The 20,000-nt window shown below is 39.7% G+C and overlaps 2 protein-coding genes across 2 annotated transcripts in view; one reads left to right on the forward strand and one right to left on the reverse strand.

Annotated features, from left to right (window-relative positions):
• Positions 1-20,000, reverse strand: part of LOC128663173 (zinc finger protein 609) — a 474,651-nt gene that overhangs the window by 120,369 nt on the left and 334,282 nt on the right. The window lies entirely within an intron of this gene.
• Positions 1,716-2,629, forward strand: LOC128663174 (zinc finger protein 609-like). Its single transcript, XM_053717371.1, has one exon. The coding sequence runs from the start codon at positions 1,859-1,861 to the stop codon at positions 2,612-2,614; it is 756 nt and encodes a 251-aa protein (XP_053573346.1). The 5' UTR covers positions 1,716-1,858; the 3' UTR covers positions 2,615-2,629.

Genomic DNA, 20,000 nt, shown 5'->3' on the forward strand with positions numbered 1-20,000 from the left:
CCACAAGTAATGGATGATCCGTGGACTGGATACACTACAAGAGAAATTAATGTATCAGGTAAGCATAAATTGTTTTTTTAAGTGGGCGTGGAGAGGGTGTGGCTTGGGGCGTGGCTTCTCAGGCCTTTAAATTCATTATGAAATATTTTTTTTAATATATATACATATATATATATATATAAATAATATATATTTTATATATATATATAAATAATATATATTTTATATATATATAAATATAATATATATTAATATATATTTTATATATATATATATATATATATATATATATATATATATATATATATATATATATATATATATATATATATATATAATATTTACACATAATTAACCCCCCCCCCCCCCCCAAAAAAAATAAATAAAAATAAATTACCAGCAGACACGGCCAAGTATTATTTTTACGCCGCGCGACCACCGCACCAACACACCTGCCTGCCCCAGTCTCGTGTCTGTCGCTCTCGGACTCAGCCTGCAGCCGGAATCGGATGTGACTCCTCGACCCTCTTCCCCCCCTCCCACTGTCCCACACCAAGCAATCTCCGTCTCACTCTCTCCCCGGCAGGCAGCAGACTCTGCCGTTTTGTAACCCCGGGCTAAGCGCTCCTCTGGCCAGCTAATGTTTTGTAAAGTCTGCTTACTGCTGCATCAGGGGAGCGCTTAACCTGGGGCATTTGAGGCTAGTTCCGGGACACGGGACACAGATCCTCAGACCGGGACTGTCCTGTGAAACCGGGGTGGGTGGCAACCCTAGGACCAGACCAATTACCAGCAGAGTTTCACAAAATATTAAGCTAGGAAATCCTAAAAATTCTGACAAAGCTATTTATTTTTTATTATATGGGCAGAGGACCAATGCCAAAAAACTTTACCAGCAGTAACTATTATGATCTATTAGAAAAAAAAAAGAGAAAACGTTTGTGTAATTTTGAAATTAAAATTTAAATTAGTTACACTAAAGCACCAGCTCAATTGCAGTGCGTTGTTTAACTGGAGAATAAAGCCATTTTTAAATACATTATAATATATTGCTGCAGTTAAAAATTTCATTGCATGAGAAAAAAAACAAAACTTTTGTTAATTTTTAAAATGTCTCTTGAATAACTTTGTTTCCTAATTATATAATTATCCTAAAGTATATTTATATATCCCTAGGAAAAGCTAGGGATGGGGTTAAAAAATCCCAAAAAGCCAGTCATCAATTAATGTGCTTCTCCATATTTTAAAATATTGAGACTGGGACCTTTTAGCATGATGTGCTGCTGCAGCTGAGCTTTTTATCATGCTGATACTTTTTATATTTATTTGAAATTTAGATGCATTAAAACTTTCTTAAAGGGATAGTCTAATGCAAAAATGACACAAATCGGATAAACACATAGGTAAAGTCCCATTTGGAGGATGCAAACCTTACAGTTTCCACGTGGTACATTCTGGAGCGTCAGATAAAGACACAAACCCCGGCATTCAATGACTGTATCCTGCTTGTTTTTGCAGGAATTAAACACACTAAACCATTTATTTTTTTGCATTGTAATGTACCTTTTGTTGTTTAATAATTTACACCTCATTCCTAAATAGTTTGAATATCCTTTTATTTTTGTAGTTTATAGTTTGTGGGCCAACTTCATCTCTGTGCTGTGTTTGCTTTTCCCTTACTCTAGTAATATTTTGTTTTTCTGTCCACAGTAACAATGCAGTCTCTCCAGGAACTCAACCTTCTACTTACGTAGCCTCAAGAAGGGCTCTTGTCTGTGGCCCAGCAAAGTTAAAAGGGACTGGTGGGAAGTCGCAGCCTGGAAATATTTAAGGCCTCCAAACGGTGGGCGATCTTAAGATGTCCTTGAGCAGTGGTGTGCCAGGAGGGAAAGGTCTGGATACAAATCCTGTGGAGACCTATGATAGTGGTGATGAATGGGACATTGGAGTTGGTAATCTGATTATTGACCTGGACGCAGACCTAGAGAAGGACCAACAGAAATTAGAGATGTCTGGCTCCAAGGAGGTAGGCTTGCCAGCCCCAAATGCAGTGGCCACTCTTCCTGACAATATTAAGTTTGTGACACCAGTGCCCAGTAACCAGGGTAAGGAGTCCAAATCAAAATCAAAGAGGAACAAAAATAGCAAGGATGGAGGCAGGGGCAGTCAGGCCTCCACTGGACTTTTTCAGAGTGTGGAAGGTTCCAAGAAGGAAGTGACTGGACGTTCAGTGGAGGTTGGGGTAAGCTCTGGGGCTCCTTCTGCCACTTCATCTTCTTCCAAGGGAAGTGAGAAGGGTGGCAAGGCTGCACGAAACTCATCTGCCTCCAAAAAGGAGAGTGGGAAGGCAAAGAAGGACAAGAATGATTTAGTGGTTGGAGGTGGTGATAAAGAACCTTCATGTGTTCTGCAGACAGCTCCTGGAGGTGTTGGGAGGGCTACCTTAGTACAAGAGACAGTGGGAGCTGCTGTAGACCAAATGGGAGGTGGGATGGCAGTAGATGGAGCAAGTGCTGGGATTAAAACTGAATCAGAAGATCCAGAAGCAGAGAATCGGGGACTGAAGAAAATCAAAACAGAGTTGGTAAGTGCAGTATGCATTCTAATAATTTAATGTTGTTAAAAACTTTTATTTTAAAGGGATAGTATAGTCAAAATCAAACTTTCATGATTCAGATTGAGCATGCAATTTTAAGCAACTTTCTAATTTACTCCTATTATCAATTTTTCATCATTCTCTTGGTATCTTTATTTGAAAAAACAGAATGTAAGCTTAGAAGCCAGCCCATATTGGTTCAGAACCTGGGTAGCACTTGCTGTCTTAATGTAGCCGTCTAATCGCCAAGCGCTACCAAGGTGCTGAACCAATAATAGGAGTAAATTAGAAAGTTGCTTATAATTGTATCCCCTTTCTGAATCATGTACATTTATTTTTGACTAGACAATATTATCCCTTTAAGATGACTGTGATGATATTGATCCCAAAATATATTCTAAGCACTATTTACTGCAGAACAAAGTAACACTGTTTTCAAATTAAACGTAAAATTTGCAGTTGTCCTTTTGGTGACACAAAAAACTGTCTTGTGTTGTTTTTTTTCTTGTTTTTTTTCTTTTTGCTGGTTTTACTTTTGCTTAAATGGCAGAAAAATGTAAAAAAATAAAATGATTGATTACATTTTTTTATTATTTTTTTTTTTTTTAACTGTGATTAGCGGGGGTTATACCTTCTCTGACTAGCTTACTTCACATACCCTTTTCAAAAGAGTCCATGAATTGCTTGTAGGTTTATATTGAAATCCATTTGTAGAGGTTACATTTTTTTTTATGGTAGAGGCAGTGAGTTAGAAATATTGATTTATTTTGATGTCCAATTTCAGTTTTGTTGACCATTACAATAGCAGTGGTTGAAGGTTAAAAAAAAATCCTATAGTTTTAAGAATGTTTTCCCCCAGAAATGTAATGTAACAATGCCACTACCTGGTACCAATTTGGACAGTGTCTTATTGATGATGATCTAGTTTATGTAATGAGTTTGAGTGCAAAATGAAAAATTGTTGCACACCTGTTCCAAGCGAGGTCAATTTTAAACAATTATAATAGATTTCCTTGTACATGAGCTCAAACAAGTTAGTTGTCCTAAACTGATTGTTTACTTTATGATACTACTTGACACATTTTATTACTTTTTGTTTTATTCTTTAGAATTGTAATATAAATTGTTTAATAAAATGTAGGTAAACAACTTTGTAATATACTTTAATTCTTTTGTCCCCATTCCAGTAGTTCCAGTCTCCATACTTTAAAGTGACACTAAACCCAATTTCTCCAACATAGGTGTGTCCGGTCCACGGCGTCATCCTTACTTGTGGGATATTCTCTTCCCCAACAGGAAATGGCAAAGAGCCCAGCAAAGCTGGTCACATGATCCCTCCTAGGCTCCGCCTTCCCCAGTCATTCTCTTTGCCGTTGTACAGGCAACATCTCCACGGAGATGGCTTAGAGTTTTTTGGTGTTTAAATGTAGTTTTTATTCTTCAATCAAGAGTTTGTTATTTTAAAATAGTGCTGGTATGTACTATTTACTCTGAAACAGAAAAGAGATGAAGATTTCTGTTTGTAAGAGGAAAATGATTTTAGCAACCGTTACTAAAATCGATAGCTGTTTCCACACAGGACTGTTGAGAGGAATTAACTTCAGTTGGGGGAAACAGTGAGCAGACTTTTGCTGCTTGAGGTATGACACATTTCTAACAAGACTTGGTAATGCTGGAAGCTGTCATTTTCCCTATGGGATCCGGTAAGCCATTTTTATTAAATAAGAATAAAGGGCTTCACAAGGGCTTAAAGACTGGTAGACATTTTTCTGGGCTAAAACGATTGATTTATAAGCATTTTTAATAGTTTATAGCTTTGAGGAGTTATTTTATTCTTGGGAATTATGTTAAATAACCGGCAGGCACTGTATTGGACACCTTTTTCACTGGGGGCCTTCTCTAATCATAGGCAGAGCCTCATTTTCGCGCCTCTATTGCGCAGTTGTTTTTGGGAAGCAAGGCATGCAGATGCATGTGTGAGGAGCTCAGATACATAGAAAAAGCTTACTGAAGGCGTCATTTGGTATCGTATTCCCCTCTGGGCTTGGTTGGGTCTCAGCAAAGCAGATACCAGGGACTGTATAGGGGTTAAATATAAAAACGGCTCCGGTTCCGTTATTTTAAGAGTTAAAGCTTTCAAATTTGGTGTGCAATACTTTTAAGGCTTTAAGACACTGTGGTGAAATTTTGGTGAATTTTGAACAATTCCTTCATACTTTTTCTCATTTTCAGTAATAAAGTGTGTTCAGTTTAAAATTTAAAGTGACAGTAACGGTTTTATTTTAAAACGTTTTTTGTACTTTGTTATCAAGTTTTTGCCTGTTTAACATGTCTGAACTATCAGATAGACTATGTTCTGTATGTGAGGAAGCCAAGGTTCCTTCTCATTTAAATAGATGTGATGTATGTGACACAAAATTTAGAGAAAATGATGCCCAAGATGATTCCTCAAGTGAGGGGAGTAAGCATGGTACTGCATCATCCCCTCCTTCGTCTACGCCAGTCTTGCCCACACAGGAGGCCCCTAGTACATCTAGTGCGCCAATACTCCTTACTATGCAACAATTAACGGCTGTAATGGATAATTCTATCAAAAACATTTTAGCCAAAATGCCCACTTATCAGCGAAAGCGCGACTGCTCTGTTTTAGAAAATACAGAAGAGCATGAGGACGCTGATGATAATGGTTCTGAAATGCCCCTACACCAGTCTGAGGGGGCCAGGGAGGTTTTGTCTGAGGGAGAAATTTCAGATTCAGGGAAAATTTCTCAACAAGCTGAACCTGATGTGATTATATTCAAATTTAAATTGGAACATCTCCGCGCTCTGCTTAAGGAGGTGTTATCTACTCTAGATGATTGTGACAATTTGGTCATTCCAGAGAAATTATGTAAGATGGACAAGTTCCTAGAGGTCCCGGGGCCCCCCGAAGCTTTTCCTATACCCAAGCGGGTGGCGGACATTGTAAACAAAGAATGGGAAAGGCCCGGCATACCTTTTGTCCCTCCCCCTATATTTAAGAAATTGTTTCCTATGGTCGACCCCAGAAAGGACTTATGGCAGACAGTCCCCAAGGTCGAGGGGGCGGTTTCTACTCTAAACAAACGCACTACTATCCCTATAGAAGATAGTTGTGCTTTCAAAGATCCTATGGATAAAAAATTAGAGGGTTTGCTTAAAAAGATGTTTGTTCAGCAAGGTTACCTTCTACAACCAATTTCATGCATTGTTCCTGTCACTACAGCAGCGTGTTTCTGGTTCGATGAACTAGAAAAGTCGCTCAATAAAGATTCTTCTTATGAGGAGATTATGGACAGAATTCATGCTCTTAAATTGGCTAATTCTTTTACTTTAGACGCCACTTTGCAATTGGCTAGATTTGCGGCGAAAAATTCGGGGTTTGCTATTGTGGCACGCAGAGCGCTTTGGCTAAAATCTTGGTCAGCGGATGCGTCTTCCAAGAACAAATTGCTTAACATACCTTTCAAGGGGAAAACGCTGTTTGGCCCTGACTTGAAAGAGATTATTTCAGATATCACTGGGGGTAAGGGCCACGCCCTTCCTCAGGATAGGTCTTTCAAGGCTAAAAATAAACCAAATTTTCGTCCCTTTCGCAGAAACGGACCAGCCCCAAGTTCTACATCCTCTAAGCAAGAGGGTAATACTTCTCAAACCAAGCCAGCCTGGAGGCCAATGCAAGGCTGGAACAAAGGTAAGCAGGCCAAGAAACCTGCCACTGCTACCAAGACAGCATGAGATGTTGGCCCCCGATCCGGGACCGGATCTGGTGGGGGGCAGACTTTCTCTCTTCGCTCAGGCTTGGGCAAGAGATGTTCTGGATCCTTGGGCGCTAGAAATAGTCTCCCAAGGTTATCTTCTGGAATTCAAGGAGCTACCCCCAAGGGGGAGGTTCCACAGGTCTCAATTGTCTTCAGACCACATAAAAAGACAGGCATTCTTACATTGTGTAGAAGACCTGTTAAAAATGGGAGTGATTCATCCTGTTCCATTAGGAGAACAAGGGATGGGATTCTACTCCAATCTGTTCATAGTTCCCAAAAAAGAGGGAACATTCAGACCAATCTTAGATCTCAAGATCCTAAACAAATTTCTCAAGGTTCCATCGTTCAAAATGGAAACCATTCGGACAATTCTTCCTACCATCCAGGAAGGTCAATTCATGACCACGGTGGATTTAAAGGATGCGTATCTACATATTCCTATCCACAAGGAACATCATCGGTTCCTAAGGTTCGCCTTTCTGGACAAGCATTACCAGTTTGTGGCACTTCCATTCGGATTAGCCACTGCTCCAAGAATTTTCACAAAGGTACTAGGGTCCCTTCTAGCGGTGCTAAGACCAAGGGGCATTGCAGTTGTACCTTACTTGGACGACATACTGATTCAAGCGTCGTCTCTACCTCAAGCAATGGCTCATACGGACATTGTCCTGGCCTTTCTCAGATCTCACGGGTGGAAAGTGAACGTAGAAAAAAGTTCTCTATCTCCGTCAACAAGAGTTCCCTTCTTGGGAACAATAATAGACTCCTTAGAAATGAGGATTTTTCTGACAGAGGCCAGAAAATCCAAACTTCTAAGCGCTTGTCAAGTACTTCATTCTGTTCTTCTTCCTTCCATAGCGCAGTGCATGGAAGTAATAGGTTTGATGGTCGCGGCAATGGACATAGTTCCTTTTGCGCGAATTCATCTAAGACCATTACAACTGTGCATGCTCAGTCAGTGGAATGGGGATTATACAGACTTGTCTCCGACGATACAAGTAGATCAGAGGACCAGAGATTCACTCCGTTGGTGGCTGACCCTGGACAACCTGTCACAAGGGATGAGCTTCCGCAGACCAGAGTGGGTCATTGTCACGACCGACGCCAGTCTGGTGGGCTGGGGCGCGGTCTGGGAACCCCTGAAAGCTCAGGGTCTTTGGTCTCGGGAAGAATCTCTTCTCCCGATAAATATTCTGGAACTGAGAGCGATATTCAATGCTCTCAAGGCTTGGCCTCAGCTAGCAAAGGCCAAATTCATACGGTTTCAATCAGACAACATGACGACTGTTGCGTATATCAACCATCAGGGGGGAACAAGGAGTTCCCTGGCGATGGAAGAAGTGACCAAAATAATTCAATGGGCGGAGACTCACTCCTGCCACTTGTCTGCAATCCACATCCCAGGAGTGGAAAATTGGGAAGCGGATTTTCTGAGTCGTCAGACATTTCATCCGGGGGAGTGGGAACTCCATCCGGAAATCTTTGCCCAAATAATTCAATTGTGGGGCATTCCAGACATGGATCTGATGGCGTCTCGTCAGAACTTCAAGGTTCCTTGCTACGGGTCCAGATCCAGGGATCCCAAGGCGACTCTAGTGGATGCACTAGTAGCACCTTGGAGCTTCAACCTAGCTTATGTGTTCCCACCGTTTCCTCTCATTCCCAGGCTGGTAGCCAGGATCAAACAGGAGAGGGTATCGGTGATCTTGATAGCTCCTGCGTGGCCACGCAGGACTTGGTATGCAGATCTGGTGAATATGTCATCGGCTCCACCATGGAGGCTACCTTTGAGACAGGACCTTCTTGTTCAAGGTCCGTTCGAACATCCGAATCTGGCCTCACTCCAACTGACTGCTTGGAGATTGAACGCTTGATTTTATCAAAGCGAGGGTTCTCAGATTCTGTCATTGATACTCTTGTTCAGGCCAGAAAGCCTGTAACTAGAAAAATCTACCATAAAATATGGAAAAAATATATCTGTTGGTGTGAATCTAAAGGATTCCCATGGAACAAGATAAAAATTCCTAAGATTCTATCCTTTCTTCAAGAAGGTTTGGAGAAAGGATTATCTGCAAGTTCTTTGAAGGGACAGATTTCTGCTTTATCTGTTTTACTTCACAAAAAGCTGGCGGCTGTGCCTGATGTTCAAGCTTTTGTTCAGGCTCTGGTTAGAATCAAGCCTGTTTACAAACCTTTGACTCCTCCTTGGAGTCTTAATTTAGTTCTTTCAGTTCTTCAGGGGGTTCCGTTTGAACCCCTACATTCCGTTGATATAAAGTTATTATCTTGGAAAGTTTTGTTTTTGGTTGCAATTTCTTCTGCTAGAAGAGTTTCAGAGTTATCTGCTCTGCAGTGTTCTCCTCCTTATCTGGTGTTCCATGCAGATAAGGTGGTTTTGCGTACTAAACCTGGTTTTCTTCCGAAAGTTGTTTCTAACAAAAATATTAACCAGGAGATAGTCGTGCCTTCTTTGTGTCCGAATCCAGTTTCAAAGAAGGAACGTTTGTTGCACAATTTGGATGTAGTTCGTGCTCTAAAATTCTATTTAGAGGCTACAAAGGATTTCAGACAAACATCTTCCTTGTTTGTTGTTTATTCTGGTAAAAGGAGAGGTCAAAAAGCAACTTCTACCTCTCTCTCTTTTTGGCTTAAAAGCATCATCAGATTGGCTTATGAGACTGCCGGACGACAGCCTCCTGAAAGAATCACAGCTCATTCCACTAGGGCCGTGGCTTCCACATGGGCCTTCAAGAACGAGGCTTCTGTTGATCAGATATGTAAGGCAGCGACTTGGTCTTCACTGCACACTTTTACTAAATTTTACAAATTTGATACTTTTGCTTCTTCTGAGGCTATTTTTGGGAGAAAGGTTTTGCAAGCCGTGGTGCCTTCCATCTAGGTGACCTGATTTGCTCCCTCCCATCATCCGTGTCCTAAAGCTTTGGTATTGGTTACCGCAAGTAAGGATGACGCCGTGGACCGGACACACCTATGTTGGAGAAAACAGAATTTATGTTTACCTGATAAATTACTTTCTCCAACGGTGTGTCCGGTCCACGGCCCGCCCTGGTTTTTTAATCAGGTCTGATGATTTATTTTCTCTAACTACAGTCACCACGGTATCATATGATTTCTCCTATGCAAATATTCCTCCTTTACGTCGGTCGAATGACTGGGGAAGGCGGAGCCTAGGAGGGATCATGTGACCAGCTTTGCTGGGCTCTTTGCCATTTCCTGTTGGGGAAGAGAATATCCCACAAGTAAGGATGACGCCGTGGACCGGACACACCGTTGGAGAAAGTAATTTATCAGGTAAACATAAATTCTGTTTTTTTTTTCTTAATTATTCAGATAGAGCATGCAATTTTAAGCACCTTTCTAATTTACTCATAGTATCCATTTTCTTCATTCTCTTGCTATCTTTCTTAAGATACGATGAGTCCACGGATTTCATCCTTGTGGGATATCACCTCCTGGTCAACAGGAGGAGGCAAAGAGCACCACAGCAGAGCTGTATATATAGCTCCTCCCTTCCCTCCCACTCCAGTCATTCTCTTTGCCTGTGTTAGTGATAGGAAGAGGTAAAGTGAGGTGTTAGTTTAGATTCTTCAATCAAGAGTTTATTATTTTTAAAATGGTACCAGTGTAGTGTTATTTTATTTCAGGGTGTAGCCGTATTCCTGGTCAGCCTCTAGAGTAGAGCTACAGGTGGCTTTTAAGCAATGGGAACTGGTGGGATTCACATTCTCTCTGCGCCTCCCATACTTTGTGCTGCCCTGCATTTGATGGTCTTAGCAGATATTATCTAAGACCCCGTTTGTTCCCACAGATATTCAGGAGGAGAAAAGGATCTCTTGATCGTGTGGGGCAAGTCATGCTGTCGCTCAGCATAGAAGTATGTGCGGCTTTTTTATGTTCTGGAACACCATTTAACTCAGAAAAGGCTGTGTCCCATATCTATTCCATATCTGTTGGTGGGGATTCATTCCTTTATTTACTGGGATTACCCTTTACTGTTTGCCACTTATTTCAGGGGCTGAGAATGATATGGGGGTTCTTAGTCACGTAGGAGGATTAGACTGTAATGGATTCCTTCTGTGACAAGTGTGTTTGTTTACTGGACATGACGCTGGGGAGAACAGAGCTGAATTTTGAGGCTCCGTTTTTTTGAATTGTGTGTGTTATTTTTTTAATGCGTTTGTTTTACTTAGTCCGGGGCGGATTAGGTGGATGTTAAGTGACACCCACGATGGGCGGGGTTGTGCTTCGCGCGCTTTTTGCGCTGTGCAGTGATATTACGGCTCCGTATATGACCGCATGGCTTCTGGTCTCCGGCTGAGATTTGCTACAAGCAGCATGTGTATTTAAGGACCGCATTTGATCTGTATAGAAGGCGTTCTTGTATTTCAGCACAGCAAGCTGTGGTCGTAGTATTGAGGGGGCAGGTAGGCGCCTCAGCAGAGCTGTTGAGGCGGATAGGTGCTTTCTTTTTTCCACTTATATGTATTGAATGCCAATGTTTACGGTTAGTGCCTTTTTTGTGTGGAAATAAAATTTTGTCATGTTTATTTTTTAAAGGGACATTATTCTCTCTTGTTCAGAGGGTTTTATTAGACAGAATCCATTTTAGGACTATTATATAATAGGTTTTTTCTGGCTTATAAATTATCAGTTGTATATTTAAAGGGCCACGACCTAGAGTTGTATTTGCTTTTCTTTTTTTATCATGGAAGACCTACTGAACAGTACTTGTTCCATGTGTTTGAATGCCAATGTGGAACCACCTGTTACCTTTTGTCCCTCTTGTATTGAGAGGGCATTGCAGTTTAGGGAACAAATTTTTCTTGATAAAATTTTATTACGAATGCGGATGTTTCTCAGGGCTCTACTGATGAGATTCAGAGTATGCCGCACCTTTCTCCCCAAGCGTCACTGCCCTTACTGCCTGCTCAAGTTAAGCCAAGTACCTCTGCAGCCTCTGCTGCAATTACTTTAAAGGACATTGCGTCTGTTATGTCATCTGCTCTGTCTGAGGCATTGTCTGTCTTTCCTGTATTTCAAGGCAAACACTAAAGAAAGGAAACCCACAGGGTTAATACTGCTTCTGATGCTTTATTGGCGATCTCTGATGCACCCTCTTAGGGTTCTGTGTTCGAGGGTATGGAGGTCCTATCTGAGGGTGAACTTTCTGACTCAGGAAGTGCCCTGCCAGTTATAGATTCAGAAGTGGTTTGCTTCAGGTTTAAGCTTGAACACCTCCGACTGTTATTAAGGGAGGTTTTGGTGACTCTGGACGACTGTGATTCAATAGTGGTTCCTCCAGAAAAATTGAGGAAATTGGACAGGTATCTAGAAGTCCCTTCTTATTCTGATGTTTTTCCAGTTCCTAAGAGAACATCAGAGATTATTGCTAAAGAATGGGAGAGACCTGGTATTCCCTTCTCTGCTTCTCCTGTTTTCAAGAAGATGTACCCTATAGCTGATGCTATTAGGGACTCTTGGCAAACGGTTCCTAGGGTGGAGGGTGCTATTTCCACCTTAGCTAAACAGACTACTATTCCTATTGAGGATAGTTGTGCCTTCAAGGATCCTATGGATAAGAAATTAGAGGGTCTACTTAAGAAAATTTACGTTCATCAGGGGTTGCTGTTGCAACCGGCAGCCTGCATTGTTACGGTTAGATGAGCGAATCTAGATTGAAAGTAAGAAGGCGCCAGACATAGGGTAATATTGTTACAATCTGCAAACACGCTCAAGTAACATATAGATGGAATACTTACAAACGAAACGGCACCAAATCGTGCCTAGTGAGACAGACCGGGACCTCAACCGTCGCCCGGAAGACCAACCAATGGCATGCACCAAACTCCCGCAGTCACGTGAATGTTGTAGCCAATCACCGTTTCTTTGGGCTCACACACCTTCCTTGCAGACGTCCGATTCAAAAAATAGGATCACAGTGTAGACAAACCAGGTGTCCCATACACTGCGGTTTCAAGATATTGATTGGTAACAGTGCTAGAGTGAAAGTAAAACCCACTCCAAACGAGGTACACTAAAAACAATTTATTTAAAATGTTTTAAAATCAGCAACGCGTTTCTCGACCATGCAAGGTCGTTTCATCAGGCTTAAATACACAGTATGGTATTCCCGCTGCTTATGTACCTCTTCTAACCAATCACAACATCTAAAGCCTCACACACCTTTAAGGAGGGCGGATATGTTATTCTCAATGAGCACGTTTATTTCAGACCACATTGGAAATCATGCTATTATACTTAACTTTGCATTATATCATAACAATGCTAATATACGTCCTCTACATATTTGAATTTTATTTTGATCTTATGTTATTTCATTTCATTATACTATCTTGCGTGACTATTTCTCTTTGAATATTTCATTAATTATTATTATTCTATTTCCTCTATCATGAACTATATACTATTAAAAGGGGCTCTATATATAATACATCTACAGTATATTCCAATGTAATCTCAATAGAAATGTGCCCAAATTTTACCTTAGTCTCAATAATTATGTCAATATCTTATGTAAAATACACACATTCTGACATTATGCTATATAGCGTTTCAAAATAACAAATAATGGTTATGAATTTATTTCTTATGGTTTTATGATATAGTTATTAAGTGTCATAAAATTATGTATCAATAAAATCAATTATTATGTTTTCTAAACCATTTGACCAAAAAGACATATTTGTTCATAATTTGCATATTAATGCTTATGTATTTGACCATCAATTGATATAGGGTAATTGTTCTTAACTGGTATCATAATAGAGCTGGCTATGGTTTAATTGACCAAAAAGACTTATTGTCTTTATCTCATAATACACTCCTATTTATGTCTTTGTATTGATTATTGTTCTCTATATGTAATAATGTATTTACTTTGTTTATTCAATGGTTTGATTATTTAATTTTGTTGATTAATTAAAGGCTGCAAGGTCAATATTCAAGTTAAGGCCTAATGGATGTAAGGTTTGTAACCTATATATCCAAAAGGTCTCTCTTTGTCTTAATCTGAAAAAACGGTTGTAAAGATCAGATTTAGGGATATGTTCTATTGGAGTTATTTTTAAACAGCATGGATTTCCGTCATGTTTTGCATTACAGTGTCTGGATACACTATGTAATTTATAATTCTTTTTAACATTACGAAAGTGTTCGGACCATCTTACACTTAGGCGTCTGCAAGTGCGACCTATATATTGATGTCCACAAATACAAGTTAACATGTAAATTATATAGTTAGATGCACATGTCATTCGACTATTCATTCTATTTTTTCGAGGTGACATATGATTGAAATGTGTTTACATTATTAGTAATATGATCGCACATCTTACATTTCTTATTATTGCATTTAAAACTCCCTTTTCTTAGTCGTTCACTGATATTTTTATTTCCAAATTGATTCGGTCTTTCTCCATTATTTTTATTTTGCATGATTTTGATCTTATTTTTAACAATTTTGCTGGGTGCTAAAATCCTTTTTAGGTTTGGTGCCTTTTTAAAGACTACTGTTGGTTTTGTGTCAAGTAACTGACCTAATATAGGATCCTTCTTGAGGATTTTCCAATGTTTATCTATACTTCTTTTTATCATATCATGATTGCAATTATATTCTGTAATAAACATGACTTGATTTTCTCGGCTCTCTTGAGATCTATTAGAATTTTTTGAGAAATATAAATTTCTGTCATCATTTTTAGCTCTTTCATATCCACTATTAATGATATATTCTGGATACCTTTTTTCTCTAAATCTTTTTTTGAGGATTTGGCTCTGGGACTCATAATCCGTTATGTTACTGCAATTTCTACGGATTCGTTTGAACTGCCCGTAGGGTACATTTACCTTCCATGGGTGATGGTGATTGCTCCTATAGTCTAAGTAACTATTACAGTCAACTTGCTTAAAGTGTGTGCTGGTAATAATTTTGTTGTTATCGAAACGTATTGATAGGTCCAAGAAAACCACACCACTATCATCTATTGTACTAGTGAATTTTAAGCCTCTATTGTTATTATTTAGATGCTTTACGAAGTTTTCTGCTGATAATTTGTCGCCTTTCCAGACGATAATCAAATCATCTATAAAACGGCCATAGTATACCAGGTTCGCCCCAAAGTTTGGGTCATATATATACTGTTGTTCGAAAGATCCCATGTATAAATTGGCATAACTAGGGGCGAACCTGGTACCCATGGCCGTTCCTCTAACCTGAAGATAGTATTCATCTTGAAAAATAAAATAATTATGGTGTAAAATAAACGAAATTAATGATAAAATGAATTCTTTTTGGGTATCTGGTAGATACATGTCTGTCTCTAGAACTTCAGAAATAGCTTGGATACCCATTGTATGTGGGATGTTAGAGTAAAGGGCTTGTACATCACATGTGATCCAAATTAGGTCACAAGTGATGTTAATTTTTTCAAGTTTACTGATCAAGTCCGATGAGTCTCGTATATAGGAGGTTAGACCTATTACGTACTTCTGTAAAAAGAAGTCAACGTAAGATGAAGCATTGTCTGTTAAACTCCCTATTCCCGAGATTATCGGGCGACCGGGTGGACATTTGGAGTCTTTATGCAACTTGGGGAGATGGTAATAAAAGGCTTTGTTAGGTTCGGTTGGAATTAAATAATTTTTTTCTTTTTTATTTACTATACCTTCTTTATAGGCACACTCTACTATATCCCCCAATGTGGCCAAGTATTTATTGGTTGGATCAAATGACAATTTAATGTAATAATTCTTGTCATCCAGGATTCTATTTGCCTCTTTTAAATAGTCTGTCAGATCTTGAATGACAGTTCCCCCGCCTTTATCGGCTTGTCTTATGACGATAGACTTATCATTTTTTAAAAACTGAAGGGCCTGTTTCTCATTCCAATAGAGGTTGTTCTTTTTATTTAAACTCTTTGGAATCTGATCTAAATCATCGGTAACCAATTGCCTGAAAATTTCTATGTGGGCATTATTTTGAAGTTTAGGAATAAAGTTTGATTTATTTCTAAAGTTTGTATGGATGAAACCTTCACACAAATGGTCCATTAATGATTCAGGCTCAAATGTAGGAACAATTTGGTTTTTGAGCCTGGCGTCCATACTATCCAACAATACAGGCAACATGGTTTCCTCTTTTAATTTTTTCTCTGCAAAAAATTTTTGCATCGAAAGCTTTTGTGTGAATCTATTTAGATCAACAAATAGGGAAAACATGTTGTGTGTATTTGAAGGACTAAATGACAATCCTTTTCCTATCACCCTGATTTCGTCGTCTGACAATGGACGGGATGATAGATTAAAGATGCCCCTACCTAGTTCCTGTAGTCTTGCCTTTTTGTAGGCTGTACTTCTTCCTCTACATCCTCGTCTGTGTGAGGTCTTTTGCCTTTGTATGGTGAGGTTAGGCTGACTACAGGTTCTAGGTAACTGGCAATCTTTTTTTGTTTCCAAATTGGTTGTCTTGGGCGCTGTTCTAAAAAATGGTTTCCTGAAGTGGATGGTTGGGGATTATTTACCTCATTATATTGGAATGGCCTTTCGGCACAGTTTTGAGGGTTTAGGTCACTCAGTGTATGATACCTATTTGAGGTGCTAATTTCAGTGTATTCTTGGGGACTAGAATTTCTTACATTTTGAGTATGTTCTCGAGTAGTCGAATGACATGTGCATCTAACTATATAATTTACATGTTAACTTGTATTTGTGGACATCAATATATAGGTCGCACTTGCAGACGCCTAAGTGTAAGATGGTCCGAACACTTTCGTAATGTTAAAAAGAATTATAAATTACATAGTGTATCCAGACACTGTAATGCAAAACATGACGGAAATCCATGCTGTTTAAAAATAACTCCAATAGAACATATCCCTAAATCTGATCTTTACAACCGTTTTTTCAGATTAAGACAAAGAGAGACCTTTTGGATATATAGGTTACAAACCTTACATCCATTAGGCCTTAACTTGAATATTGACCTTGCAGCCTTTAATTAATCAACAAAATTAAATAATCAAACCATTGAATAAACAAAGTAAATACATTATTACATATAGAGAACAATAATCAATACAAAGACATAAATAGGAGTGTATTATGAGATAAAGACAATAAGTCTTTTTGGTCAATTAAACCATAGCCAGCTCTATTATGATACCAGTTAAGAACAATTACCCTATATCAATTGATGGTCAAATACATAAGCATTAATATGCAAATTATGAACAAATATGTCTTTTTGGTCAAATTGTTTAGAAAACATAATAATTGATTTTATTGATACATAATTTTATGACACTTAATAACTATATCATAAAACCATAAGAAATAAATTCATAACCATTATTTGTTATTTTGAAACGCTATATAGCATAATGTCAGAATGTGTGTATTTTACATAAGATATTGACATAATTATTGAGACTAAGGTAAAATTTGGGCACATTTCTATTGAGATTACATTGGAATATACTGTAGATGTATTATATATAGAGCCCCTTTTAATAGTATATAGTTCATGATAGAGGAAATAGAATAATAATAATTAATGAAATATTCAAAGAGAAATAGTCACGCAAGATAGTATAATGAAATGAAATAACATAAGATCAAAATAAAATTCAAATATGTAGAGGACGTATATTAGCATTGTTATGATATAATGCAAAGTTAAGTATAATAGCATGATTTCCAATGTGGTCTGAAATAAACGTGCTCATTGAGAATAACATATCCGCCCTCCTTAAAGGTGTGTGAGGCTTTAGATGTTGTGATTGGTTAGAAGAGGTACATAAGCAGCGGGAATACCATACTGTGTATTTAAGCCTGATGAAACGACCTTGCATGGTCGAGAAACGCGTTGCTGATTTTAAAACATTTTAAATAAATTGTTTTTAGTGTACCTCGTTTGGAGTGGGTTTTACTTTCACTCTAGCACTGTTACCAATCAATATCTTGAAACCGCAGTGTATGGGACACCTGGTTTGTCTACACTGTGATCCTATTTTTTGAATCGGACGTCTGCAAGGAAGGTGTGTGAGCCCAAAGAAACGGTGATTGGCTACAACATTCACGTGACTGCGGGAGTTTGGTGCATGCCATTGGTTGGTCTTCCGGGCGACGGTTGAGGTCCCGGTCTGTCTCACTAGGCACGATTTGGTGCCGTTTCGTTTGTAAGTATTCCATCTATATGTTACTTGAGCGTGTTTGCAGATTGTAACAATATTACCCTATGTCTGGCGCCTTCTTACTTTCAATCTAGATTCGCTCATCGTACCACAAACAATTGGAAGAGCTGCCGTATTTTGGATTCGATTGGACTGTATATTTGACATTATTTGTTATAACCTTCCGTGAGCGCACCTCTACAGGGAGTCCTAAGAAACCCTGAAACCATTGTTACGGTTACAAGTGCAGCTGCTTATTGGTTTGATGCCCTGGAAGAATCTCTTAAAACTGAGACTTGTTTGGAAGAAATACAAGATAGGATTAAAGCTCTTAAATTAGCCAATTCATTTATTACTGACGCTTCTCTGCAGGTAACCAAATTGGCGGCTAAGAGATTGGGGTTCTCCATCTTAAGCACGCAGAATTCTATGGTTGAAATCTTGGTCTGCGGATGTGTCTTCCAAATCTAAACTTTTGGCTATTCTTTACAAAGGGAGGACCTTGTTCGGACCTGACTTGAAGGAAATTATTTCTGATAAGAGATCCAAACAGAGAGGTCGACAGTCATTTTCGTTCCTTTTGAAATTTCAAGGGAACTCCCTCTCCCTCTTCCTCTAAGCAGGATGGGAATTTTTCACAACCTAAGTCTACCTGGAGACCCAACCAGTCTTGGAACAAGGGTAAGCAATCCAAGAAGCCTGCTGCTGCTCCCAAGTCAGCATGAAGGGTTGGCCCCCGATCTGGGATCGGATCTACTAGGGGGCAGACTGTCTTTCTTTCTCCAGGCTTGGATGAGAGATGTTCAGGATCCCTGGGCAATAGATATAGTGTCTCAGGGATACAAACTGGAATTCAAAAATTCTTCCCCCAGAGGAAGGTTTCTTCTTTCACGGTTGTCTGTAGACCAGATAAAAAGAGAGGCGTTCTTACGCTGTGTAAGAGACCTCTCCTCCATGGGAGTTATCTGTTCCAATTCAGGGACAGGGGTTTTACTCAAATCTGTTTGTAGTTCCCAAAAAAGAGGGGACTTTCAGACCTATCTTAGATCTCAAAAGTCTAAACAAGTTTCTCAGAGTTCCATCTTTCAAGATGGAAACTATTTGTACCATTCTTCCATTGATCCAGGAGGGTCAATTTATGACAACAGAGTGGATCTAAAGGATGCATACCTTCATGTTCCCATTTACAGAGATCATTTCAGGTTCCTGAGATTTGCCTTTCTAGACAAACACTTTCAGTTTGTGGCTCTTCCTTTCGGTCTAGCCACAGCACCCAGAATTTTCACAAAGGTTCTGGGGTCTTTACTGACGGTTCTAAAGCCGCGGGGCATTGCAGTGGCGCCTTATCTGGACAATATACTGATCCAGGCGTCGTCATTTCCACTGGCAAGGTCCCATACCGACATAGTGCTTTCCTTCCTATGGTCCCACGGGTGGAAGGTAAACTTGGAAAAGAGTTCATTAGTTCCTCAGACAAGGGTACCCTTTCTGGGAACTGTAATCGAATCTGTTTCAATGAAGATTTTTCTGACAGAGGTCAGAATGTTAAAGATTCTGAATACATGTCGGGCCATTCAGTCCAATCCTCGTCCGTCAGTGACTCGGTGCATGGAGGTAATCGGATTGATGGTGGCAGCAATGGACATAGTACCGTTTGCATGGTTTCATCTCCGGCCTCTGCAATTGAGCATGCTCAGGCAGTGGAATGGAGATTATACAGATCTGTCTCCTCTAATATTTCTAGATTAGGAGACGAGGGATTCTCTTCTATGGTGATTGTCACTGGATCATCTGTCCCAGGGGACATGCTTCCGCAGGCCCTCATGGGTAATAGTGACAATGGATGCCAGTCTGTTGGGGAGCAGTTTGGAACTCCCTAAGGGCTCAGGGTGTATGGACTCGGGCGGAGTCTCTACTTCCCATCAATATTCTCGAGTTGAGAGCAATATTCAATGCTCTTCGGGCTTGGCCTCAGCTGGCTTCAGCCCAATTCATCAGATTTCAGTCGGAAAACATAACGTTGGTAGCTTACATCAATCATCAGGGAGGAACAAGGAGTTCCTTTGCGATGACGGAGGTTGCCAAGATTATACAGTGGGCGGAGTCTCACTCTTGCCATCTGTCGGCGATCTAAATCCCAGGAGTGAAAAACTGGGAGGCAGAGTTTCTGAGCAGGCAAACATTTCATCCGGGAGAGTGGGAACTTCATCTGGAGATATTTTCCAACCTTATTCTCAGATAGGGCAAACCGGAGTTGGATCTCATGGCATCTCGTCAGATATGGGTCCAGGGATCCCCAGGCCGAGCTGATAGATGCCCTGGCAGTGCCTTGGTCTTTCAGCCTGGCTTATGCGTTTCCTCCATTTGCTCTTCTTCTTCCAAGGGTGATTGCTCGATTCAAGCAGGAGAGGG

Source organism: Bombina bombina, chromosome 6, assembly GCF_027579735.1.
Source record: "Bombina bombina isolate aBomBom1 chromosome 6, aBomBom1.pri, whole genome shotgun sequence".
NCBI classification, from domain to species: Eukaryota; Metazoa; Chordata; class Amphibia; order Anura; family Bombinatoridae; genus Bombina; species Bombina bombina.